Below are 27,853 nucleotides of genomic sequence, written 5' to 3'. Positions count from 1 at the left end.
TCTTACTAAAATCCCATGTTTGCTCTAGAGAGGGAATATTTACAGAAAAACAGCCCTTCGCCCCAACAGAAGTTCACAATACCATATTTTCATATGGGAAAACATTTTTCTTAGTCACATTCCCATAAGCAACTGAGCCTTCTTGGATGAAGTTTTACAAAACAATTCAGTCAGACACACATACTTGGTGACTCAATACAAATCATTAGAGCCCAGCAAAGCTGTAAGCAAGGCAGAGAAGGGTCTTATAATTGGAAAAAAATTATTGGCCATGTTTTAATAAGGGTGTGTTAGATGTAAACATTGCAAGACAGTTCTACATAAATACCACCATGCCATTTCATATAGTAGTGTAAACACGAGGGGTTTTCTATTTCAAGTCTTTCCCAGGAAAGATTTTTTTTGGTTGCCAGTAACACAGCATCATGTAGGTGCACGCTGATGTAAAACAGTTCCAAAAATAGGTTTCACACACTGAACTCCCAACACATACTTGAATTTCATGAAGTAAGAAGTCAGATTCAGTCTAGAAAAGTCTTGAGCATTTTCAAGCAGCAATGACTGATTTTCTAGTGATAAAGGTTCATGCTAAAATTACATACTCATGGGGTAAGGAAAAGGTGGTAGAGGCAGCTGAAGTATTACAGAATTTCTTATAGTAAGACTTGAAAATCAGCCTGGCATGGGGAGCTGTCTTTTCCCCCAGATGTCTTCAATGTTGCTACTGTAATACCCGTTCATAAAAAAACCCCAACAAATTCAAAGGGGAAAAGATAGAGTGAAAACAGAGGAAAATGGCCAAACAAAACCCCTAACCCTCAACATCAAGTTAGACAGTTTGGGGGGGTTTTTGGTTTGTTTTTGTTTTTTAATTAAACCATTCAGAGAACCAAACAGAACTGGAATTATGATGCTTTCTGGAAGCCTCCTTCCATCTCGGAAGGAGGAGTAAAAGGACGAAGCATTGTCAAATGAATTTTGTCACAAAAACCATAAAAATAATAATAACAAAAGAACTTTAGTTCATTTCCACATTTCCTAAAGATGTATCCGCAGGCAGACCTGTTGCTGTCAGTGTCTCCTCTTATCACTCCATGCAAATTCTTACAGATAACTATCTCCATTTTTGTCACCTCACACCATTCTATATCAGCATGTCATTTCTCTCTCAAACAAAGCCTTCTTCAGAAGAAAAGGGGTCCAACAACCTTTACAATAACACCTGTAATGGCTTGCTGTGAACGAGGCTCTCCTTTACTTTGCCACTGTTAAGAATAAAAGGAAGTGGAAGAGTGACAGATTCTGTAAGGACAAGAAGTTTGAAGAAAATCGTTTATTAAAAGATCTTGTTACCACCTTAACCCTAGAAGTGTGTCCTTGCACAGCACAAGTAGTGTCTCCAAGGCAAGCTTTTATTACAGTCTTGTTAAGAAATCACGTAATTGATTTGCCTGACATGAATTTGTTGGGAGGCTGACAGCAGCTGTACTGTTTTCTACTTTCTCATCCTGCCTCTCAAATTAGGAGTGGAAGCTCAAAAGATGACTCTGGACCCATCACCCAGACGCATTCAAGTTATTTGTGCTGCTCCACTCCACACATTTCAGTAGAGTGTGCAGCCCTTCCTTTGTCACACCAGCATCCCCACAGTGATGCTGCCAGGCAACAGACACCTGGCTGCTACAGCCAGGTCCATTATTCCTGTCCATAAGCCAGGGAAAAGCACAGACCTACTTCTGCTGCACGAGAGGAGCCTACACAGATGAAACCTAACCCTGCAGCACATCTGTGGTTTGCCTGGGCTGGAAAATTGCCTGGCCATTGCTCTTGAGGGTGTTTTTCTTGTGCTATTCAAATTATTACCTCAGTGTGCTGAAAAACAATAAATTTCATTTCCGTGATTTAACAAAACATTCCTGTAAAATTAAAGTAGAAACATAAAGGTGAAGCACTACATTAATTTTAACAGATTTTGGTGGGTTAACAGGTTAACCTCATAAAAAAATTCTGAACTATTTATAAGAAATAGAAATAGATTTCTTTAATCACATAAAAATTACAAAAAACAGATTAGAAGTTTATCATTCCAAAACAAAACTCACACTTGCATCTAAGATCCACGGTATTGCCAGCTGCCCTGTATCCCCAGGGCACTCCTCTCTGGTACGTGCAGTCTCTTTCCCTGTAAGACTTGAGACAATTCTCCCACTGCTAATCATACTTGCAATACTTGAAACCATGTCCCCAACCAGTAAGAAGCAGCAAAATGCTGCAAAATTGAGCGAGCCAAGTAACATTCTTCACTCGGAAAGAACAGATTGTAGGTTTCTGCAAATTAACCAGTTAAAATGGGTGGGGTTTTACTTTCCTGATTAGCTACCTTTGCTATCTCTTTCATTCCAAAGCAGATACTTTTCCTACACTTTAAATACAAGGTACCTACTGCCTATAATGAGCTGAAAAATACTGACGAACACTGCTAAAAACCGTCTTTATTGCTTAAAATAGCACTGATACGAAACTATTTTTTAAACTGAATTACCCACATACTTCAAAATCAGAACCTGGTGTAGTGTAACTCTCCGCACACATCATTTCACAGTTATAACAACTTATTCCTGCTTGGGAAAGATAAAGTTGGGTTTTTTTAAAATTATCTCCACACAGAAACTATAATTATGCTATACCATGTACATGCTACATCCCATATAAAAACCACCTAGACATATGACAGCTCCATTCCCTCAAAAATTCAAACCTTCCTCTTCACAGAATTACTACAGTTCACTTTCAGTATTGATTTTCAGGTTTTCATTCCCAAGGAATCCTTCAGGATCCTCAAGTGCTTTTGGACAGCAAAATTTGTCAACACAAGGATACGTGTAAGAGAAATTATAATAGCTACTCACTTATAGTACTGCCAAGTCTTAATTGGATGGATATCTAGTGTGTATTACTGTACTAGCTCAAGGACAGTCATTCAAATGAAAATTGTTCAACAGTGAATGCATTTTGTCTTGTTCAGCGAGCACACTTTATCTATTTTAGCAACACGGAAGAAAGGCTGCAGAGGAAAATGGTTATTTTAAATTCATTGCTTGACTTAGGACTGTCAGTTTTCCAAAAACCTACTCTGTGCATTGGAAAGACAACAATATCTTTCACTTGAGCTTTTTTTCTCATCTTCATGAAGAGCTGGAACTCTGACAGTCTTGCTTTTAAAGCCTAGTTAACAGGATACTCGCAGCAAAAGGCAGTCTCAAATGATGAAGACACTGGTTTCCAATAATAATCAATACTTCCACACTTATTGTAGAGGTGTGCTCCTGAGAAACCAAGCAAAACCCCCTAGCCTTCTGGAAAAGCAAGGAGAAGCAAACAGAAATTATTAGGAATCCTACCAGGTGGGAATTGGAACAGAGATTTTTGCAAACAACTGCTAGATTGTCAACCAGACTTGGGAAACTGTACACGCTACAAGCTGATGCCATTGCTTGTTAAAACCTACAGCCCATTTAGATTTAGACATCTGATAGATGAGAGCAATTATTTGAGTGCTTGCCCTTCAAAATATGTTAGAAACTCACAAAAATGAAGATAATTTGCACAGTACTAGTTTCTCTCATTCTGTGCATGTTCTGATGCTGTGCTCATTACAGGATACCAATTTTTTTTCCCTTAAATAACTATAGAGTCTTTCAGCATCCAGGATAGGCAGTTAGTCTCTATTTTATTCCATATGAATTGAATGCTGAGAGTTTTATCTGCAGAAATCTTGACACCCCGTTAGAGAGAAACTACCGGGCACTGCATGAAACTTTTGCCCCATCTCACAAGAAACTCTTTGCTAACTGCAGGAATGAAATCTCCTTTGCTAGGCAACACTCAGTTATCTAATCTACAAGGTGGCTCCTTCTGACATCTCCCACCTCATTCTTTCATGCAAAAAGATGGACTCAAGGCCAGCAATGCCAAGCAGTTCCAGAGCCACACAATGGCTTTGTCCTGCCACAAAATGGTGTTAAAATCAAATGTATGAACTTTCAAAAATGTTACAACCAATGTCAACATACTCAGAAAGGAACACACCAAGCAATGTGATAAATAATATCAACACCCCAGTAAGTTCCATGCAGTAAGTTATATGTTATCCTATTATATGCAGGATAAAGCATGTCAGTAATTATGTTTTCCAGTTTATTCTCAGCAATTTTCCCAGTGACATTTAGCACGTTATTTGTTGTTTTCAGTATACAATATTTTGTGTTTATTGACACTGAAGTTCAGCTGACATCTGATCACAACTGTTCCACACATCCAATCCTTCTGCAATTCTATACATAGCATAAAATAAAAGCAGCAATTGTAAGCTATTTATATGCTTTACAGTAATTTCTGTATACACTGAACAAGCAGTTTTACTTATTCCTACCTTTTCCTTTCATTTCTGTGAGTGAGCTGCTAATCTACCAACAGACTTTTCGTTGGATTTTCACAGAAGCTTCAGGACTGCCTTCAGCAGATGATTCAGTAGCTGAATTGAATTTCTAGGTTATAGATGGTGCTAGCCTTTTACTCTGGATTACAGTCCACATACAAAGAAAAGAATGAATTTGAAAAAATGATAGGGATTCCTGTGATATTATCACTAACACTGTGGCCAAATTTACAGAACAGAGCTTGAAGGAAAATGATCAGGCATAGAAGAATAAAAAACCCTACATAAAACCAAAATGAAGCTAAGCCCTGACCTCCAAGGGTTAAAATGCCACTTCCCAGAAGGCATAAAAACAACTAAACACATCCTAATGGACTATGCAAAATTTGGTGACTAAAATACATTCTCTTCCTTGCCTCTCACATAGCAAGACACAGCTTGAATTAAAAGGACCAGAACTTTTACTCATGCTCTGCATATATGAATGATAAGGGTATACTACTTCAAAAACACTGCTGCTTCAGAAGTCATACTCAGGAATATAATTGCTGTGCTCTCCTCACCTTCCAGAGTTGCCCAAGCAGATACCTAATGACATCTGGCAGCCAGAGCTCCTGAAACCAGTGTCAAGAAGAGGTCAGAATGAGTACATGGAAAAGGAAAGGGAAATATATATCAACTGAAAAAATTCAAAAGCCTCATATTATGTTATGTATTCCAGACTAGTAGGGTCATCTGAAAGCCCAGGAGTAGGTACCCAGAGAGCCCACACCTCTGTATGAGAGAATGGAAGAACTTATCTTCCAGATGTCATATACAAACATGCATTTCTCCAACTGAAGGGAAGGACAAATCTGAAAAAAGTTTTCTCAGTCAATGAACTCAAGTAAGAGAATTTAAATCTATCTAATTTTCTCGGGACAAGAAGTCAATAATGATGTAACACCTCCAAACTCAAACCACAGAACATTTTATTTCACTTAAGAATTAGAATGACCTTGCTGAAGCACAATTTAGCAAAAGGGGAGTCTACAAGAAATATCCACATTTAACCTAGAATCTTCCACAGTGTTCACTTCTCAGACTCTTGAGCTTTGAACCCTATGGAAAGAGGCTAAGTGTCACCTAAGTGCACGGGATCTACTGCAGTGCAAAATAAAAAAGGGCTCTTGATGCAATTAAACACTACCAAAACCACCATCTCAGGCTTCCACAAAACTCAGATTGAACTAAAGATATATCATTCTAAGTAATCTTTTCTTTACAGAACATAAGAATAATCCTAAACTCTGTATGTCCTAGTGCAATTAAGAGTATGCTCAGACCTTACCACGCTGGTAAAGGTCTGATGAGACACAGATATTTGAAGACAGAGTACAATAATGCAAAAATTAATGGTTATATCAAGTTGGCATTCAGTAATTCTAAAATTAAAAAAATGAAAGGTCATATATGCTCATTTCCAATAGAAAAGGCAATGAAGTGCAATGATTAACTTCTCTCAGTCCATTTAAAGATTTGAGCTCACTAATGAAGCTGAAATTAGAAAACCTAAAATATTGCCTCAAATGAAAACCTGCCCCTCTGCTCTTATGAGTTTTCTCTCCCCTAACACAAAGCTGGTCGAAAACAGGTATGAAAGATCCATTCTGATTATATTAAAGGATTATTATTCATCTTCCTTTAAATTCACCTATTGGGTATTTCTCCTTTTTGGTGAGCTCCTAGAAAACAATAAACATTTCCTAGTTTCCTGAAGATGTTTTTTCAGCTGATGAAACAGCACGTGAGGTTGCCTTGAGCTATTCATCAGAGAGCTCTTCATTAACATTAAATTTATTTTATTTTCCCTTATATTTAGTTGAAAACCAAGAGAACACATTAAAAGGTATTCAACAAAATCACCTTTTATCAGTATGCAGGGATGCCCATTCTTTTAATAAATTCACTGATTAAGAAATTCTTTCTCTGAAGATAAGTGAAGACCTGCTGGGCGTCACAAGGGTCATTGTCTTTTTTTCTGTCATGGAATGGGTGAGTCTGAATGTTACTGAATCAGTTAACAGGGTGTGACATCAGACAATGGAAACACAGAGGAAAGCACACAGTATATTGTGATTAAAGACAGCTTATTTACTTGCTTGTATGAGTTTGTGCTTTGATAATTAGACTGCAATTCTGCATCAAAAAGATTGTTATTTCTGCAGCAAATTTATCCAAGTAGATGGGAAACACTTCCAAATATTTGTCATAAATATCATATAAATTCAGGCCAGGGACAAGAGGAAAGGGATGATATATCTCCACAAGACAAAGCTTATGTGGTAGAACTAAAAAGTTGAAACAGTTGTATAAGTACTTCAAGAAAAACACATGGTAGTGAAGCTAAGGCAGTTACCAGGACCATCACATTTTATTACCTTCAGCTGCTGATCTGAGGGACCTGCTCTCACAGACCAGTGAAGACCAGTTGGTCCCATGTGCCAAAGTGCCTGCAGAGTGCTCTCCGACAGGACAGTGAGCAGGGCTTGTCACTAAGCAGATGACAGCTCTGATATTTTCTCATGTCATCTCTTCCCCACCCTCCCCTCTTCCAGACCAGGACTAGCTTTCATGTGTGTTTACAAAGACTGCTTGCTCTCAGGGCCTACAGAGCTCAATCAAATACAAGTAATAAACTGACACTGCTGCAGTCAGTTACACTAAAATGCACATAAACCACCCAAAATGGTGTTCAGCAAACAGGCTAAAGGAAAGATGTTATTTTGCTAAAAAGCAGTTGACAATTTTACTTTAAAAATGGTAAAACTTAAAATACGCGATCTTTCAAAGTTTTAACAAGTTAAGAGAAACAAAGCAGCTCAGAGGAAACACCTCAGTGAGAAGGTAACTAATCCAGACTTTTCCAGGACCTTACAAGGTACTTCTCAGATACTTGGACTTCTACCAGTGTACTGTCCTTGAAATCTACCTTGGAACACCATCTTTTACAACAGCCTCTGACTGGTGGATGTCTAATAAATCTGAAACTCACATCTCATTCTAACACTCCAAGATGAAAGCAGCTTTCAGGCAGTCATTTAATACAGGTAATTTATCATAATATGCTGGGGGGGTACCTCGGAATGTTACCTTAATAAAGAGATGGTGTAGCACTCTCAGATATATTATGGCTGTGACAAAATCTGAATGTTCTTCCTTCAGACTTCTAAGCATGAGAGCATATGGAGTATTTGTCTGACGAGATTTAGAGATTTATCTGAATAGCAGACGTTACTTACAAGAACAAAAACTGGATGAATCGAGGAGCATGTATAGTGAGTGTTTAATCTTTAGTATGCCAGCTTGAAACCGTAAAGGTCAATTGAAAACAAGCATCTATGTGGTGCTAAGTTTAGAAAGCCTGCAAAATGAGCCATTATATACTCCAATTCTTTCAGAAACTGCTGCTATATTTTATGTCATTGTTGGTAAAGGGCAAAACATGATTAAAAACAAAGGTACACAAAACTCTACAAGAAGGTTAAGGGCAATAAAAGTATTAAAAAGGGTTACAAAGTATCACAGAAGTGGTATAAAAGTAATCTTCTGACATCAAAGACTGTTAATCTGTTACCTTTCACAAGCCAATACAGTAATACTGTAACTCCCTATTCTACTGGTGACTTGAATGAAAACATCCTTTTTCCAAGTCTGAACACATCCTGCATCTTCTTTGACACAATCACCTTTTTCCCTATCAGCTGAAATACATGCAACAGATGAGCACTTTTGAAATTAAATGCTGCATTCAACACTACAAAAACCAGTAATTTCTCTTAATCTCTGTGATCTTCACTAAAACATAAAGGACACGTGAAAGCTCATACCTGAGGCCGCATCCTCGGGTTCCACCTGACGTAGTAGTTCACCCACAGTTCCAAATGGTTCAGACTGGCAACAGGATACAGGACGTGGTTTTCATAGTTCACATAGAAAGGATTTGTGAATTCCTCTAACTGGCTGTTTATGTAGGACCACAGTGATACAGTCTTAGTGCTCACCTCCTGATGGAAAAAAAAAAAGTAAAAAAAATTAATTACGTGGATTACAAAAGCTTGAAGTATGATGTTAATGTCTATATATCAGTAATTCTGCCTGTGAAATTTACCTTATCTACTAGAAAATTGCAAAGTGACTGAGAACACTTCCAGTAGCTGATCATTAAACAGCCTTAAAACTTTAGCAAAACATTTGAACACTTATGCTGGTCCAAGGCTAACAGAGAAAGGAGATTTATATTATTTTCAGAGACACTAAATCCAGATGAGCAAAAGCAACTTGTACTGCTCATAATTTACAGCAATGTTTACAGCTACTTAAAGATACGGCTACACACTCACCAACTAAACAAACAAAAAAATAAACTGGTTTTGACAAGAAAAATCAGTGAAGAGATCAGTAGTTTAGAAGATCCAAAACAGCACCTGTGAAAAATAATTAGTCAATTTTCCCAGTCATACTACTTGCTCCTACCAATTGATACTATGCTTTAAATTGCCTATTTTACCTTTATTTGCACTTCTGAAAGTTGTATTACCCTAAATTTAACCAGCATAATAATGGTTAGATCAAAGATTGTAAACCTGAACTTGTATCAGATTCATCTTGCAATTTTACACTCCTTCAGCTTTGTAAAGCATGTGTTTCTACTACCGCTGTGTCTTAAATTGCATTTCTTTATTGAGAATTACATCTGACTATTCATTTATGAAAGAAAGCTGCCTGGAAACACTGCATTTGCTGAGAACACGTTATTCAGCTCCATCTTGTGGAATTTACATGCAACTTTTCCCCTACAGAAGCAGCAGAGACAAACCACAAGAAAACAGCAAAGTTGAATGTAGTACGGGATTGCAACTTGCTTTAGAAAATATGAAGTATTAAAACAACAAAGCCAGAAGTAAGCAAAAGTGTACTTGGAATATTAACAAGATTTTAATTTTTTTCCCCACAAACCTATAGTATTTCAATGAGTTAATTTCATTTCACTTAGATAATTTCTGTAGTCTTCAACCATAACTTCTATGTCCTAAAGTGACCTGTAAAGTCAGCATTGAGTTCCTTTGGAAATAGTGAAAGAAATGCTAATATAATTTGATAATTACTATTATTTATAATTGTGTATGTTGGCTAAAAACACCTGCAAGACAACTTACTAAAACCCTCAACCCCCTGAACAAATAATAACTAAAGAAACATAAGTGCCACCTCATTTAATAGCAGGGCATTCAGTACATATTTCTCATACCATGAAAATTTCATGTGCAAATTGTCTTTTAAGACTATGTGACAAATGTATCCCAAACCCACAGCTCAAATGTTCTTAGCTCTTGTATTCTAAGCGTTCTTTTATAAAATCAGCAAACTAAGAATGTGCATAACACTAATTATTTACCTCTTTTAATCTCTCTTTTTCACAGTTGCATAAGAAAGTACCAAAGAGACAACTGTAAAGGTGATCCAGAATGGTGATCAAAAATAACTCGTTGAATTCAAAGGCTGCAGGAAACTGAAATAAAAAAATTGGCAAAATTACTTTAAACTTTACTTTAAGCAGTGTAGAAAGGAAGAAACTCAGACATAAGAAATAACCAAGAGATTCAAGTAAGTTTTTTTTCTTATTATTTAGAATTATTTCAAGGAAAATTAAGGAATTTCAGTAACTCTCACTGCAATACATTCCACCTATGTACTTCTTTATAAATACTTCTCAGAGACAAACTTTACATTCGTTATCCAAGTATACTAGAGTACAAGCATTAGCTAATGTGAAACTGGTGATACAAAGCAATCCATTTTAAGATGCTCTAACAGTATTCTGTTCTCACTGCAAACCCTCAAATATATACTTTTTATCTCTTGTTACAAGACAAGAGAACATTTTTTGGAAAAAAAAAAAGAAAAAAAGAAACAACAAGATGATGGCATTTAAGAGTTATTTCCTTTTCTAATATGGCATGAATTAGATAATAAAGACTGCTACAGATACATTGTGCTTAACATATATTTAAAATTTGTCTTTAACTTTCTACCCAAGTAAGTTACTTTTCTCCATTTCACCCCTTGAGTTTACTACCAGCCATATACAATAAGCCTTTAATCCCTCTTCTTTTGTACTGGAAAGTAAATCCTGTACATCTGAAATGAAAGAACCGTTATTCCCCTGAGCACCATTAGGTATTTTATTCACAAGCAGAGGTTACCCGATACATTCTAGGAAAAAGAGCTAGAAATCTGAAAACACTCAAAATGTTTCTTTTAATCTGTAGCGCTCTTAAGAATCATAAAGGAAGAAATCACTGCAAACTGCATGGGCTGTTAATCATTCAGATAGAAAAAGTCCTCCTGCAATCAAATTTTATAATAGGACTACACGTGGCTTGATGTGTCAAAATAACTTTGTGTTCAGTATGACAAGGGTTGCAAACACAGATATGGAATGACAGACATTTAGAAGAATAAAAAATTGAGAAGACTAAAGGAAAACTTAAGAAGTAGCATTTCTCTCATTAACATGAAAGAGAATGTTATGAGAGACTAATTTTCAGGACAAATGAAACAAAATTTTTTCATTCCCACTAAAGGACTAAATCTTTATAGAAGTCTAAGAGGCAAAGCTACAGATTCATGAGGCAGAATTTCTTGCTATATAGAGAAATGCAGAGGACTGGTTTCTGTTATTTGACACTGAAGAATACCGAACACCTTGGCAAGTGACTCAAGAGCTACTTTAAATAAAAGAAGACAATAAGTATAACTAGGAGTAATAACACAGCAGCTGGGACTGTGGGTGAACTAGCTGATCCAGAAATTCCTCTTCAGTGTCATCTGTGATTTATGAAAGGCAAATGTTTATTCATGTTGAAAGTAAAGAGCTGAATAACACACAATGGGTGTGCTTGTATTAAACCCAGAAAGATCTAAGTTTTAAACAATGTTCTATTAAAAGAAGATTTATGTAAGTCAAACATTGTAAAAACATTCTCTTTCCAAGCTAATATATACCAACTTTTGACTGAAAATTTTGAGTAAGGGAATTATCAACATCATTACTCAGAAAGTGAATGGGAACCTTCCTCCTGACTCTGTTACAGATTGCACACTGTTCACCAGCACAGCTCACACTGGGGGTTCTCTCAGAAATCACGGGTTGTTTTCACCTCCCAACCACTTGTTTTCAGAAAACACAGAGGAACTTAAGATTATCAAATTCTCTTTTCCAGTCATGTTCAAAAGTTATTACTTACAGCACTTCCTTCTCTCTAGGAAATCGTGCTGGAACTTAATTAGAAAACAAGGATGTTACCAAAACAGCTATGATTTTAAATAAGCATGAACAGAACTTGACAAGCAGGTGTGCCAAACCAAGTCAGGAGAAAATCGAGTGGGGTCTGAGACCCCAATCTGCTGTGTCCAGCCCAAAGCAGCAATCAGATACAGAGAGCAAAAATAATTTGCAAAGCATCAAAATGATATTTGGAAAAAACTTTGAAGACAAAGCCTCTCCTAAAGGGACCCTCTTTAACTGAAAGCATTTAATGAGCCTTGTCACATCAGGGTTCTGTGCTGTGACAGGTCCATACTAATCAGACGGATGCCGACATGGCCACTATTCCAATCCAGTGAAGCATATGCAAAATTCCATACATCAGTGGTTGCACTCCAACTAATTTTTTAATAAGTGATAGCACTTTATTGAAGGCCTGTCTTTGGATACAAGAGTTGTACTGTTGGAGCTGATGTATCAAGACTGTAAAGCTTCTATTACTGCTGCTGAAAAATCACTGACCTAAAAATGCCTTCCTCTGTAGCTCCAAGCCCATTAGCGTCTGTTTGAAGATTCAGGTGGAAAAATTCCCCAAATGAAAATTTACTTCTTGTCAAATCCACTAATTGTGAGAAAACACACGGGTCATTAAAATCTGCCACTTGATGCTGCTGGAGTTGTTAGGGGTTTTTTTAAAGGAGGTACTTAAAAAAAGGAATTCTCTCATTAAGTCTTATGATGCCAAGTGGCATTTGATTCAGAGACATGCAAAATAAACTTGCTTTTTAATCAATGAACTCGTTCTGTGCTACAGTTACATTTCACATTGAAGCACTTTGCAGAACGGACTGGATACTGAACACAGAGGGCACTGCTGAATCCAGTGAAAAATGCATCTAATGCATCTCCAGCAACAGCTGACACCCAGTTACAAACAGGATGAAACCGTCTGCCAACTTTACACAGACCTTTCCTCCTGTGAGGGTTCTGTGCATGAAAGGTAGAAAGTTAATACTGATGCTGCAGTGCTACATGCAAATTTTACAGTTCTGTTTCATTTTTAACACGGCATCAGTATTTCATCAGCTCACATGTGGCCTTTCTAATTTGACATCTGCTATTCAAAATCACCAGAATTTACTAACAGAGGGGGGAAATCACTTCACCATATGTTTTTTTATTAAAATCTGATGTCAATGTACTTCTCTCAAGTTCTCTGTTATTGTATTTGTGTGTCACGAAGACCATAAAACCAAGGGAAAATATAAGGCTGTCAAGGATTAAATTTCATTGTCTGAAGCTGTCTGGAAATTTGTATCTTAGTGGGAAGTTAGAGATTCTCTCACTATATTAAGTCGACTGTTTTAAGAATGTAACTCTTAGAACCCAAAAGAGCAAATTTGCTTGCTTTGAGCCCATGCCCAAACCCGAGCCCTTACACCCTCATGCAGCCATTAACACTTATTTGGGCTTTGGAACATTTCACATATGTTTACCATGAACTCTGAAGCATGAAACTACCACTGTTTTATGAGCAAGTGATCTATCTACACAAGGATAAAATAGAATCCTGCTTTTCAAAAGTCCGTGTCAAGGTAATCAGTCTTCACATCTCTTCTCTAGATGTTCAAGTCAACTAAAAAATAGAAATAAGTAGGCAGGAACTGTTCAAGAACCATGTTATCTATCTTTCCCTGTGTAACATTAATGACTTTTCAATGCCACTGGTGTCCATGAATTTCAGAACAGTTTCTAGATTCAGGTTTTGAACAGATGTGGTATTGGCAAAATGTTTCACAGATTCTCCCCCTGCCCCCATCCCTTTCTGTTTTTTAAACTAGAGGGAACTAAACTGTTTATAGCAAGAAATAAGAGGCAGCAAGGGAGATCACAAAAATAGAAGAGGCTGCTCTCAATTAAGGAACTCCCCAGAGGACTTTTGTTCCTACCAGGTGTTTAGAACTGCTTCTCTCTGCTATTGTTATTAGCTTTCCTCTGAAAGAGGGACAGAATTTTACATTTATTTTCTCCAGCCATACTAAGCAGCACATTAATGCTGAAACACAGATATACAGAAAGTTTACAAGACACCCTGGACAAAGGCCCAGGGAACTTTCATAAAGCACCAAAGATGACTGTTTTGAATACAAGTTTTGGAAACTATGGTGTAAGGTTTTAAGAACCATGTTCAGAACAAGAAGACTAACGTAACATACCTGGAAGTGCTAGGATCGTACAGAACCAGATTGTTACCCTTCTGTCTTCAGAACAAATCACATACTATACTAACAGCTTTTATCATAACAGCACAGACCTATGTTAGCTTCTAGGAGGAGAAAAAAGGGAAAAAAAAAAAAAGAGAAAGGGGGAAAGGAAAAAAAAAAAAGGAAAAAAAAAAGGAAAAAAAAAAAGGAGTCAAGCACCAAGCACTCCTAATTCACTTGGAAATAAAGCCTTCATGTAGACAACCTACTTCAGTAACCCCATTAAAGAACAGCAATACAGAAGCTCAGAAAAATCTTAGGTTTTTCCTTATGGAGGTACAAGTAAGAAAAATGATGGCTGAATCCATTCGATAATTTAACTTTTCAGAACAAAAATGAGAAGCTCAATATTTTGGTATCTTAAGTATCACTAATTTCAAACATCTCCCCTGGTCCAGAGGTGGAAGTAAGAAAACTTACCAGAGAATAGGCTTATGTGTTAGAAATGCTGTCCTGTCTGCATAACAATGAAAACATCTACATTTGAGATATATATAGAAGAACTCTCTCCTGCCCTCAGTTCACAATCAGCCTGGATTTTTGCTCTTTCTTTAGGACAATATAAATCCATATGAACATTTACTCCACCAGTGAACATGCAATGCAAATCATTTGTATCGTTTATCAATAACTCATTCATGTAATCAGGGAATCCTTTGAAAGCCTATTTTAAACAAAAAGAATTGCTGGTATTTTGGTTTCAAGACAATACTTCTACTCTATCTCCTGGTACCTCACTTTTGAGCAGAAATTTTCCCTCTGTGTGCACAGTGCAGCCACAGCACAACCAACTTCGGTAAACACGCTACTGCAAAGGAATGTGTTCTCCTACATGAATTACATTGGCAAGATAAAGACTGAAACCTCATAGAAATATCCTCTTAAGCATCTTACCTGCTTTGTCATTTGCCAAACACAGTCAATGAACTGAAGGAAAATCGGAGATCTGTCAGCATCTGCATGATCATCATCTCCGTGTCCTACTCGCTGAAAGTCAAAGCACACTTCATTTCAGTCTGGGGTGTTTACAGTACCCTCCCAGCACTGTAAAGTTCAGCAACTCTTAAATATGTTCCAGTGGTGAACAAGACAAGCAAACCTTCCATAACACTAACCTGTATTTTCCAACTACTAAAAATGCATCCCAATATTCACTTACGGACATGCATCTGCTGTTGAGCAGAGCTGGAGAGACCCTTGGTCAACAAAGCTGTCCCTGTTGTTTCCCCATCTTCTACTGCATAGCCATTGATTTCTACCAGTGGGTAAAACTGGTAGACATTTACTTAAACTGTACTGAAACAGTGATTATTCCATATCCACCTGCCATAACCACATGTCATTTCTCCTAAACCATCTTAGAGTCAGAGCCCACAGAATGTCACAACAATTTATTCTAATTCCCCACTAGCCCATGTGTTAAAATAAACACTTCAACCTTAAATCAGAGTAATGGTTCCAGCAATTTTACCTTCTAGAGACCTTAACTGTTTTCCTTGTTTCTCCATTCATAAGCTGGCTGGAGATGAAGCAATGTGTTACAATCCCTCTTCCTCATACAAAAGCCATGTGACTTTTTTTAACCATCGTGTTCAAGCCACGTCATTTTCATTTACTTTATTATTATACCTCACATAGAGATTTCCCATTAAAAATGATCAGGTCAGAATTCTCTGACACACTCAGACCAGTAAAAGAAGGACACCAGAGATAATAACCAAAATGCAGCAGAGCACAGTGAGAAAACATGCTATTCAAAATAGAAGCACCGAAGGTGACAAATTCCACGCTAAACCTTCCAGCTTACCATTGCAAATCGGTGTCCAAAACTTATCCATTCTTTCTCTACAAGAACTTCAAACCCCTTGATGGTTCTGTAATAGCTGTCCAGCATTAGCATGGCCAGTGCAGTGAGCTGTGCAGTTCGGTCCCAGCCGTCGCTGCAGTGAACCACCACAGAGGTTTTACCAGATTCGATTTTATCTGCGATTCTCACTGCTCCGGCAAGAAGCATCTTCAACAAACAAAATTCAAGAAACAAGCATATTAAATGCTAACCAAAACTCTGCAAAAAAAGGTATAATTTTATACTTTTCAAGCCATTATGTTTTTAAAATTTCATATTAGTTACATAATCACCCTAATGACATTGCTTTAAATTAGAGGTTTCCAAATGGTGTCACGCATACTCCTAGAGGTACAAAAGCTGTGTGCACTCTGTTGTCCAGGAGAGAGTTCTTATCAGCAGCTCTCCCTTATTAGCAGCACATAACAAAGGAACTTGGGAATCCCTTCTCTAAATTAGTTGATATTCTGTATTATGATGAAAAGACAAAAATACTGTAATCTATTCCAAAGGCTGAAAGTTCAGTGTTTTCAAAGTCCATTTCACATTAATCAATCGCTCTTTCTTCCTCTGTTTTCAGTTCAACTGAAACTGAGTTTAGAGAAAGGGACAAACCATCCAGCTAATCTGAATCAAAACACAGCCCAAACAAACCAGAAACCCCTGGCTGGGAGTCTGTTCTGATTTGTTGGTGCATTAATAGCCTGGATTCAGGAGCATGCCTGAGAGCAAAGGACAGAGATGGCACAGGACTGAGATCACCTGTGTGAACTTGTTATTCTTCTCCCCACTAAAAACCCCGCCACTCTTGTTCTCTGATGCCACCCTCTAGGCTTTTTTTAAACTTAAATAAACTCTCTCTTGTGAGGATTTGTCTCTAACATGACCCATCACAGCACCGAAAAATATGTGGGAAAAAAACCCAACCACCAAAAATAGGACCACAGGAGAAATTCCTATTCTGCATTCCAACATCAGAAAATGGAATCTTGCTAAATACTTGCACTTTTCCCTTCACAGGCATGCAAAACCATCTTCTGGGAAGTAGGAAACCAGCATCTGCTGGAGAAGATGTGCACAAAACCAGCCTTCAAACTATTTCAAGAAGCAAGCTTTAGAGACAATTTTCATTGATTGTATCTTTCACTGAGCATATCTTTTAGGGTAAAACTGAAGGATGCCAGGATGAAAATACCAAGAAACAATACCGAAGTGCCTATGTGGCCTGAACAAGTTAATTGCTGATTACTTCAGTTACTAAGCTCTACTGAACTAAAAAAGTGCAAATATTGAAGTAATTTGGTCTTCAATACAAGCAAAAAACTAATAATAATCTATATAACATACAGGTATGCAATAACTTGCTCTAAATTGTCCTAAAGAGAACACAGGTACCTCTGAAGGAGTACAGCTGGAAATAAAGGACAGAACAGACACAGGCAATAAGCAGAGAAGAGGAGACAGAAAACAGAGTTACTATTAGTTAAGCAAATATGTGTGGAATAGGTGAAGCACTTTATTCAACTTTGGACAAAAGCCTTTAGAAAACAGCTTCCCCTACAAACTATTATTATCCTTAATAGACGTTTCAAAACTTAGTAACCATTTCACTTTCGGCTCCTAATGAATAAGTGGCTTTGGATTGGTTTAGAAAATGAGAATTGATTTAAAAATAATTAAGCTCTACCCTGAAAGACAGAAAATATCCTGGAGGGCATAAGGAAACACCCTGGGTGTGCAAAAAGCACCAAGTAACTCTACTCCTGTTACGACTGCCTTCACACACAGAGACCGTTCCTGGTGCCTCCCCAGACACTCCTCAACCATCTTTGAAGTGCTGTCAGTGCCCGAGGGTAGGAAATTGAATTTCCAGTAATGTATTGCATTAAACTGGGACACAGTCACACTGGTCTGAGCCTAGGGAACAGTAGATGTGTTAGAGTAAAGCTGTGGATTTGTTAATGCTATTACAAGCCAAAGGTAAGGAAGGCAAGGAATTCTTGGATAAAAGCCCAGGGAAATACTATCAAGACCGTTCATGCAGGAATGGCAGCTTTTAAGAAATCAAGCTGCAGTTTGTGGTGTTTGAAATAGTTGAAATTCAAGAGAACAAGAAAATTAAACTCTTCCCAAAATATTAATAAATTTGACTCTTAATTTTCTGTTTGCTCCCTCTACTGGCTCACCTGCAGCTGTCAGCAGGCAATAGTTAACAGTGCAAAACTAATGAACAATCCCAAACATGTTTTGCATGAGTGACATTTGAGCCAGCTGCTAATAAAATTACAATCCATCCATATTCATCATAAACAGGGGGAGTGAATGTGGTAATGAAATAATCTACTCTAAAATAATTTCAAAGGTTAGTGAAACTGAGTGTGGTAGTGATTTATTTAAGTATTATGTTAAATGACAGAGTAGATGATAACTCGATAGAGCACTGACTATAAACAGCCCAAGGAAATGTAGGTGCCCATCACAAGAACAGTAACATTGCACTGAAGGAGGGAAGGAGGGAAAGACTGCAGAATCCACAGTCAAGACCTTCTGGCCGTTGCTCAAATATAATCTGAAATTCCCAGGGCATTCTTCCAAAGAACAGGGATAACCCTGAACCGCTCACAAACATTCCTTCTCAAGAAAATAAAACACTGTCCAACAGTAAATACGACACTGTGCTATCAGGAATTAACTCATTATCTACCAATACATAAAACTGGAAATACAAAGTCATTATGGAATGCTTAAAATGCTGCACTCAAAGTGACCATTTAGTAACATTTTCAGAAATGCAAGTTAAAAAGATGGTTCAACAAAGCAATTGATTTTTTACATCAAAAGCATCTTACCCTTATATATTCCAGCCAATGTGTGGAGTCCAGGTTTGATAACCACCGAGTGTCATCAATGGTAGGATAAACGATTTCTTTAAGTTTCCGCAGGGATTCTCTCATTACATGGATATTGTGAATTTCCAGGAAGACCAGCTCTGCATTTGGGTAGGCACTTTCACTTTCGTATCCTCCGCCTTTTGCCTGTCATTCAAAAAGTAAAAACAGACAAAGAAAAGAACATGTACAGGACTTCAGTATAAGGTTGAGAGAGTTACTTTGGTCAGGTTTTAGCATTTGCTGAGATATTATTTTAGCCCTAACAAAAACATATAAGCAGACTTTTGGCTTTTGTTTTTCTAAGAAAAAACAGAGTACTTTTTCCTTTAGGTCAAAGAAATTCTAATTGCAATAGGTTAAATGATAAGACATCCATATACCTTCCCCTCTTTACTAATGAAACCTCTGGTCTTCTGTGAGCTTTACTGCATAATTTCTCAGCTGTATCTTCATGCTGCCTGCCAGCCTTTCCAAAATGCTACAAGCAACTTACCTTCCTTCCCCTGCCCTCTTCAGGGACCCTTTCTTATCAATTTTCAGCATCATGTTCTCCACATCCTCATCTCTTACTCAATCTCCAGCCTTGTAATAAAGATAGAACTACTAATGCTGGTTATGCTCCCAACCTACCTTGTTTGTATCTGCAACACTGTTCTGTCTGGCATCAAAGATGATAAGTTTATGAGACTGAGCATTGGCATCCATTATTGTCTGCAAGTATTTTTCATCTTCCTTGCAGCGCTTATCATTTGGGCCTACTGATGGCTGACTGCATCGTGTTATTGTTGCTTGGCTCTCAGGATGAATCCAGGATAACACCTGGAATAAAAGAAAACTATTTTAGTTTACCACATTACTATAAAAGCAGCAGGCCAAGAGCGGAATTAGACAATTCACACTCACCACATGGTATTATTTCCTGGCAAATCAACAAATGCAGATTTAAGGACAGGCTGATGCAAAATCATATTGACAGCACACTAGCACTGACTGCTCATTCCAAAGTTGAGCTTGAAATACCAAGTGGTTCCAAACATCTTAGCTTTTATTTCCAATAGCAACTAAGCCTGCTACTGCATCTTATTAATTAGGAAAAAAAAAAAAGAGCAACGGAGGAAGAAAAAACACTTCCATGTGGAAGTCTGTGGACCTGTTGCCTTGCTAAGCAGATCTACAGCATTAAATATGTTGGATGGTGATGTTTTTAAGGGGTTCTTATGCTACCTGCACATCTTGTCTATTCTCAAGCAAAGCACTATGGCTGTAACACATTCTACTCCAAATCAGAACCACGCTAATATGTGCCTTAGCACAGACACCACTGTGGCCTAGAAGTGTTAACTCCAAACAAAAACCTTACTACAGAGCACAATAATCTTGCAATTAAACTCACAGTTGAGTTGCTCTCTTCAGCTCTAAACCCATTGAGCCTAATTCTTCTTTCTTTTCTTCCCCCTGTCCCCTTCCAGGAAGGGAGCTATCCCACTGTTAATTTATAAAGTCTAAAAGAACTCTGATAATTTCTTATAAGCTACCAATTATTAAAGCACTTATATCTCCTTGTAGAAGTTTCACTTACTGGAACTCTGCCTTTTGCTCTAAATGCTGCCACTTTTGAGAGGTCATCGTCCTTTACACTGGTTGGCACAACAAGAACAGCAGGATACGTATCACAAAGCTCATAGGTGCTGTTAATTTTGGATATTTTCCAACTCTCATTGGGCAATCCCTGTATGAAAGCAAAACGGTTTTGTATTTTTCAGGTTAGACCTTTACATATCTGAGGTTAGGGGCAATGAAAATTTTCATATGCTATGTACTTTTTAAAAATAGGCATGCCCACATTTTTCTTCTGAATAAGCTATAAACTTAGGTCTTCATACTGAATCATAAACCAGTACACTGAAAGCCTTTCCTACTTATATCTTTAAAACTGATGTGCAAAATAACCATTTGATTAGGCTGCACACTCAGGTAAAAAGTGATCATAAAGCGAAATAAAAACACTTTTGCAACTGGGAAAATACAGATTTACACTGAAGAACTACAGTTACTCTTCTGCTTAATACTGCTTATTCAAACTGAATTTTTTATAAAGTCTGTATTTTGTAGAAACAGCACTTGGAAAATGAGGATTTAAGAACCATGTTAAGTTAGAACAATCTGCTCAAGTACTCAGCACCTGTTATCTCCATCAACTTTAGCAGGTGCTCAACACACTCAAAGTCAGGCCACTTGTATTTTATTATCTATACATGAGATGTAGACAGTTTCTGTATGTAGCGAGAGCTGAAAATGTTGAGTTTTCTGTAATTTTTTTTTTTATTGCTTAAATGGCTCTAGGGGAGATGCAGGAAAAAAATACACCGAGTACTTCTATAACTTACCTGCCTCTTATATTCTGCCATTGGATCATACACTTTCCAGCCATTAACAGCAAACTTTTCTTTATAGCTGAATGCAAAAAGAGGCTAAAGACAACAAAGCAAAGTTATAAATTGCTGCCTGATGGGCTGTATGCACAAAAAGCTCCAAACCAGTGAACATTCCAATATTTCAAATCTAACACTTCTAAACCTCTTAAACATTTCAGTCAAGACTGGACAACAGTGAGCTAGTAAGAAGACGAAAAACAGTTTCCTGCATCAAGTACAAGCCTAAAATTAACAAAATCAAGATAGGAAACAGAGAGAGTTGAAGTTATTTGCCTCTGATGGCAGAACACATCAGTGGCAATGCCAGGATGAGGAAATTGTTTTCCTGCCTCCCAACCAGTTCCTTATCCACACAAGCAAATGAAATAGAATTCTGCACCTAACTAATAATAAGACTAATTGTACCTATTTGTTGTTTCAGACAGAAGTTCTAGACTGAATTATCTACTGCAGAAAATAAAGAGTTAATACATATGTATTTTTAATCAGCAACAATAGGCAAATCTAGATCTCAAGGGCCATGTACAAATTAACTAACTTCACCACTAGCAGAACACAGCATAATGTTTTATGAATTAATGCATAAAGGAAACAGGGTCAGAGCATCCTGCCCACTCTGCAGCAGATTTTATGAATCAACATTTCAAAGTTTGCTATACAGGCCTTGCATTTCCTCCCCTACACTTTCCACCAAGAGGCCAGTGACAGCCTCCTCTCCATCTTAAGACTCACCAGCCCGTTAGAAACAGGAAATGCTCGTGTTACAATGTTCTCAAAGATCTCCAATCTGTTCTGCTCTTCCTGTTTACAGGCCAGCCGCAAATTTCTCATATCCTGTCAACAGTAAGTTACACTATTTTAGTCTATGATGGATAAATAAATAAAAAAGGCAGTTGTAAGAAATTTGATTGAAGGAAGGTATATATGCAGCACTAAGTCACTGATATCACCTAACCCACATTGGAACAGAATTCTGTAAGCATTTATGTTAGATAAGGACTGTCATTACAGTTGCTAGGTATAAAAATAGCCACTTTTCCTTTGAATTCACTCTTGAGACAAAAGGCAGAAGTGTCTAAGACTGTAAGTATCCTAAGAGGAATTGAAATATATTATCTAAATGAAGTAGGGTTCAAATAAAGGGAAATGATCAGACAGAAAACCAGCACATGGGCTGGCATATTCTTTCTACAGAAAAATGAAATGAAAATACTTTAATATTAATAAATCTCTACCATGCCTTACCTTGCAAACTATTTCTATACCACACGAGTAGTCTCCATGGCTCTGTACTCCAATTTTTTCAACCCTACTTATGACTCCGAGGGGAACATCAACAACAAAAGGTGGATCCTGAAATTTGTATATGAAATAAATGAATTTTATTACATTAGGAAGAACACAAATTTATATTATTCATGTATGTTTCACTACAACCATTCCTGTTTAGCAGACTGCTGGGAAACATCATTCTTCACTTACACTGAATATGTCACTTTCTGAAATCTACTTCAGCATCATTCCTACCTGAAACAATAGGCAGATGGACAGTGAAGTCTTACCCTCTCAACACTTTTGATAAACATTCTGAAGTCCGTCACTGTGAGCGTCCCACTGACTGCTCCCATAAATGGACAGATGTACATAACGTCCTTAGCTGGAAAACAGACCAATTAAAGCTTTGTTTTACAATTACAGACATTTGTTCCAAAACAATCTATTTCTATTTGTAAATAGCAAGGTTTTGGCAGCTTGGTAGGATTCTGATGCTTGACCTCTATAGGAAAGCCTGCAGTTCCTTCAGAGGCTGTCAGGACTGAAAGAGTTGTCTTTATCTCAGTAATCAAACTCCTCAGTCCCACTGCTGCTCAGCACCTACCTGGGGCTGGGCTCAGCCAGCAGGGCTGCAGGGAGGGCAGGCAGGCAACCAGCACCCTGCAGGTATTCTCTGGTCCCTGCCCTGAGCTGTCAAGCACCCCCACCAACCCCAGGGAGGGCATCCAAAGGGGCAGTTACTGACCCATACAAAACCAACCTCCAAATAATTCAGTTATATGCCCATGTCTTAATTTTCACTTTTATTTGCTAGTGTTGTTTTCTAGACAAGTACTACACTGCCCATGCACAGCTTGCTGTCACAGGCCAAAATGAAATAAATCTCATTAGGAAATGGAAACTAAAGTTTTCCATAACTTCATCTTCCTTGCTATCACGAGTTTGAATCTACCAAGTATCCTTGGCATCCCCAAGCAGAAATACAACCCATACACCTCTGTGGAACAGACTATCCCTTGAAAAAAGGATTTATCTATATAGAGCAAGTCATCCTCTGGAACTGACTTCTCCTTCCTACATTTGAATTTAAAAGACAAAGAAAAGAAATCCACATCTAATCAGCTAATCTAAAGTGGCATTAAACTAAATAAGAGAAGTCAAAAGGAAATAATATTCTGTTCTTAAATAGATAAAGTAGCAATTTAATAGTATTCAGTGTAGCACTCAGCAGTACTCTTACCGATAACTTTGATTGATTCTCCAGGAAAAAGTGGAGCCTCTTCCATCTGTGCCAGTTTGTTTCCATCCCGCAGTGCCTGGCAGAAACCCAAAGTCATGAGTAAATCTCACTTTCCATCTGTACCACATCGATACATTTTGATGCAAAGTGCTTTTACTACCAGATTACTGGAACACAAGAAGTGGGTCTTTTTCTACAAGGCACAACTGTACTAAACAGTATCACAGTTAAAAAAAAAAAAGGAACAAACACGAAACTTGGTATTATAAATATTGCACAGACATGCACGTTAGTAACATATTAGTAACAAAGCATTTATGCAACAATCAGTTTCACATGCTAGCTACATATAGCATACAAAAATATGAACAATAAGATCAGCCTAAATTTGTAATTAATAATTTGTTAGTCTTTTGCTAAATGCAGGTATTATTTTGGGTATTTTATCTACTTGAGAAGATTTTAAAGCTCTTTTTAAATTTTTTTTTTAATGTTGTTTATTTAATATTTGAGTATTTTCATCTGAAAGAATTATATGGCAGAAACTATTTATTTAACATTTTAACTTTGTGTTTTTGATAGCAAAAAGTCTGTGCACCCTATGATGCTCTATTTCAATCAACACCCTACTGAGAGTGCCACAGATTATGGAATAGGTTCATTATAGCAATTTTGGATCCAGAAGGTCAGATTAAGAATTAATAACAAAATATAGCAATTAGCAATTTTAAAATAAGGGTTAGTTCCATAAATTTTCTTTTACGTAAATGGCTTCATTCCTGAATTATACAAGATTAATCCTTCGGGTCCTTTGTTGGCAGTTAAGATTTAAAATGTACTAAGGATTTTAATTAAGAATAAAAGGGTTTGTGGGACTTTTAAGGACCATGTGAGAAAGTGATCTCTCTCAGGTCAAAATTAGGAGATATTAAGGTTTCTATTTTCTATATCCTCAATGAAGAATAAATATAATGGGCTATGTTACAGCAAACAAGTAACTCTCCCTTTGTCTTGCAGCTCTGACCCACATACACAGAAACGGCAGGATCTGTCTGCTTCCAAACTACCCCAAGCTCTTGTTTAGAATAATTTCTAAAGATAGGTCGAATGATCTCTGGCTTTAGACTTCCTTGGAAACTAAAAGAATTTTACATTCAGCACCCAGCCATAAAAAATAATGTGTAGAGAATTAGCCAGTGCTTACAAACTGAGGATGGATGTGCTCTCTGAGATGGGGCTTACCTGCAGTATTACAGTTTAGACTACATGACTTTACCTGAAAACTCACTCTAGAACATAACCATTTACACACTAAATGTCTTTTTAGGGATTCTCTTGCATGAGAAATATAAGATTTGTATGCACTGTATGAGTACTAATATATAGTACCTTGCTACACAGTTAATGAATGAAAGACGAGTAAAACTTGCCACCTGATCAGGTTCTGCTTCAGAATGATAGCCATTGTGTCCATCCTGAATCTCCTGCTTTGCATGAGGCAGCAGTAGGGCAAGAGAGAAGTAACAGCAAAAAAAATGCAGACAACAGGTGAAAGGACAGAATCTTCTCTTTTTTTTGTTTCCCTTTTTTCAATTTCCTTAAAAAGACAGCACATACTTTAACTCCAGTTTAGTTTTTCAAAATCTTCCACTCTGGGCACACAACTTTCCACAGAAAGGAATCCAAGCTATTAGCACCATCCTTTAATTGTTATTTGGCACAACACAAAATGAAAAATTCACTCCCTTTTTCACAAAAGACTCAGTGTTGGTAGATAAGAACATGAAAGTACGTACTGTCTTTTTAAGACAAACAACCTTACAGTGAAGAAAATTAATTTCAAGTATGCCACATGCTTATCAATAGAAGAAATTGAGTACAGCTTGCAATGGTAGCATTATGGGAAATCTCATGCAACCTTTCACAGAAAAAATAGGTCGACATCAAATAGATCTATCTAGACACTTTAAAAATGCTTTACTGTGTAAAATGTGTTTTAATTGAACTCTCAGCTTTATGGTTTTACATGTTTTTCCAGTAACTTCTATGGTGTTACTTGAAACTTGGCCAGTAACTTTACAGAAGTTAAAATTACTCCTCCTAGCAAAATATGTAAACAATTCACATTTTCATATTAATTTATTTTTGCATAATTTGGCAGCAAATCTTGAATATTAATTAAATTTCTTTAATAAACATAAGGTCCCTACGCACGCCAGAGAGAAGCACAAATGTCATCAGGTCAGACGAAGGAATTGTTTTAATACGTTCAGCCAAAAATGCTCTTCCGTCTTCTTTTTTTATTAACTGGGGAGAAGTTGTGCTCATGACAGTCTATTATTCCCAGTTCACATGCAAAGAACTTCTCACTTGGTCAGACTGTAAAATCAGCCTCAGTCTAAATTTACAAATGTTTGCTAAAGTCAAGTTTTCTTTTTACAGTATTTTTACAGAACCCCTCAAGAAAGAACAACTTAGAAGAAGGACTTCAGATACGTTCAGATAATTTGAACTCTACATGAGTTTAAAAAGTTGTAAGTAATTAAAAAACTCTTTCAAATTATAAAGGACTACTAACATTTAGTTATGGGTGAAATTCTATTAAATAGCAATTACTTAAATTTAAGGTCATAATTATATTGTTTCTGAAATCAAAGTAGATATTGTGATTTCTGGAAAAAAACCAATAGGACAAGGAGCAAATACACCAAAAGATTTTAAATAAATGAAAAACAGAGAAGCACAGCAGATCATTCAAAGATCAAAGCCTTTACAAAGAACTATGAACCACTGAACAAACCCAGTTTTTGTTACTCAAGTCACAGCCATCTATTCAAAAGAAAAAGGAAATCAACTTGTGGATTTGTATGATTGGACTAAACACATAATTTTCAAATATGTAAACAACAGATGAGAAAAAGAAATCATTCAGACTTCATGTCTTGGTTTCAGACTGAACAAGAGGTCTTTGTTTGAATAAAAGTGCTCCACACATTTGATGAACAATGTCAGAACACTACTCAGATCATTTCTCACTCCATAAGTGATACTGAGAAAGAGGAGCAAGAAAACAAGGCATGCCCTTTTTATATCTTCAATGAACAATGGGCAAGACCTAGTCTCAAAATTACCATTAAAAAGATGCAGGTCATTGCACTACTGCTTAACTCCAAACCTAACTTTCAATCCTCTACAGCTTGGTAACAACTAAGGTAAAACACATACAAAGGCAAACATGAATTTGGAACTTATTTAAATAGGACAGACACAGACGGAACGCTTTTACCACTGGTATTCTTTAGCATAGACATGTTAGAGCTGCTAACACAGTACTCTGCAGTCCAAAGCATGTAAACCTCAGTTTCAAGCATCCATTTTGTAAAATTAATGTAATAAAACTGAAGTTAGTATTGCACATTCATAACATAATTTTAAAATACTGCTCTCTTACACATTGACTTTTATTGCTCACGAAAACATTGTAACGTATATAAAGCACTTCTATGACGAAGAAGCTGTTGCACTGCATAGCAAAATGGTCTGACTGGTTCATAAAACCCATTAATGGTGTAAAGAGGAACGCTTGACACACCAAGCTCTCACACAGCACAAAAGACAAACAGGTAGGAGGCCGTTTACTGCTCGCCGAAGGTAATCTTACCCGTATAACCGGCCTCCTGTACACCTGTTAGTTAAAATATAAAATGTTATCCAGTGAAACACACAGATTTGATTTGCTAAATATCTTATTTCATCAGATTTTCAAGAGAACTCTACTCTCAAACATTATAGACAGATTTTGAAAGAACAAAACGACGCAGAACCAGTAACTCTCATTTGCAGGATTGTTTTGGTCTAAAAAAAAAAAATCTCAGACACTTCATTTCAGTGATGCAACAAATGCCAAGCTCTTTGGAAACATTCATTCCTAATCACCCTTTTATGCAGCTACAATGTACTATTGTGAGAAGAGCAGAAAGAGCCTGGTAATCCTTCTAGGTAGAAGACAATAAGCCTGCATTAACAGCCATGAAGTATAACCACTGTACCTTGTGGATTCAAATGGCAAAACAGGACAGTGACAACTCTTCTCAACTTACTTCTGAAGGTGTCTGTAGGTCTGTAGTCCATCACTACAATCTAAGGCATTTTCAT

The 27,853-nt window shown here is 37.1% G+C and overlaps 1 protein-coding gene across 8 annotated transcripts in view; it reads right to left on the bottom strand.

Annotated features, from left to right (window-relative positions):
- MTMR1 (myotubularin related protein 1) overlaps window positions 1–27,853 on the bottom strand; it is a 38,425-nt gene that overhangs the window by 5,324 nt on the left and 5,248 nt on the right. The window contains exons 3-16 of one of the 8 annotated variants that reach the window (XM_039381735.1): window positions 27,360–27,383; window positions 25,129–25,185; window positions 23,699–23,774; window positions 22,746–22,840; window positions 22,429–22,536; window positions 21,916–22,017; window positions 21,136–21,219; window positions 20,328–20,477; window positions 19,379–19,567; window positions 18,707–18,892; window positions 15,819–16,025; window positions 14,906–14,998; window positions 9,876–9,989; window positions 8,308–8,484 (exon numbers count right to left, since the gene is read on the bottom strand). In XM_039381735.1, coding sequence (XP_039237669.1) covers window positions 8,308–8,484; window positions 9,876–9,989; window positions 14,906–14,998; window positions 15,819–16,025; window positions 18,707–18,892; window positions 19,379–19,567; window positions 20,328–20,477; window positions 21,136–21,219; window positions 21,916–22,017; window positions 22,429–22,536; window positions 22,746–22,840; window positions 23,699–23,744 — 1,551 coding nt within the window. In that variant the 5' untranslated portion in view covers window positions 23,745–23,774; window positions 25,129–25,185; window positions 27,360–27,383. The remainder of the gene's footprint in view (window positions 1–8,307; window positions 8,485–9,875; window positions 9,990–14,905; window positions 14,999–15,818; window positions 16,026–18,706; window positions 18,893–19,378; window positions 19,568–20,327; window positions 20,478–21,135; window positions 21,220–21,915; window positions 22,018–22,428; window positions 22,537–22,745; window positions 22,841–23,698; window positions 23,775–25,128; window positions 25,186–27,359; window positions 27,384–27,853) is intronic. The other 7 variants (XM_039381736.1, XM_027716471.2, XM_039381737.1 and 4 more) reach the window with 7 other exon arrangements.

This window comes from Pipra filicauda, unplaced genomic scaffold (assembly GCF_003945595.2).
Source record: "Pipra filicauda isolate LSUMZ 115617 unplaced genomic scaffold, ASM394559v2 scaffold239_size1682155_pilon, whole genome shotgun sequence".
In the NCBI taxonomy this organism is placed as follows: domain Eukaryota; kingdom Metazoa; phylum Chordata; class Aves; order Passeriformes; family Pipridae; genus Pipra; species Pipra filicauda.
This window is presented reverse-complemented; position numbering and strand designations above follow the sequence as displayed.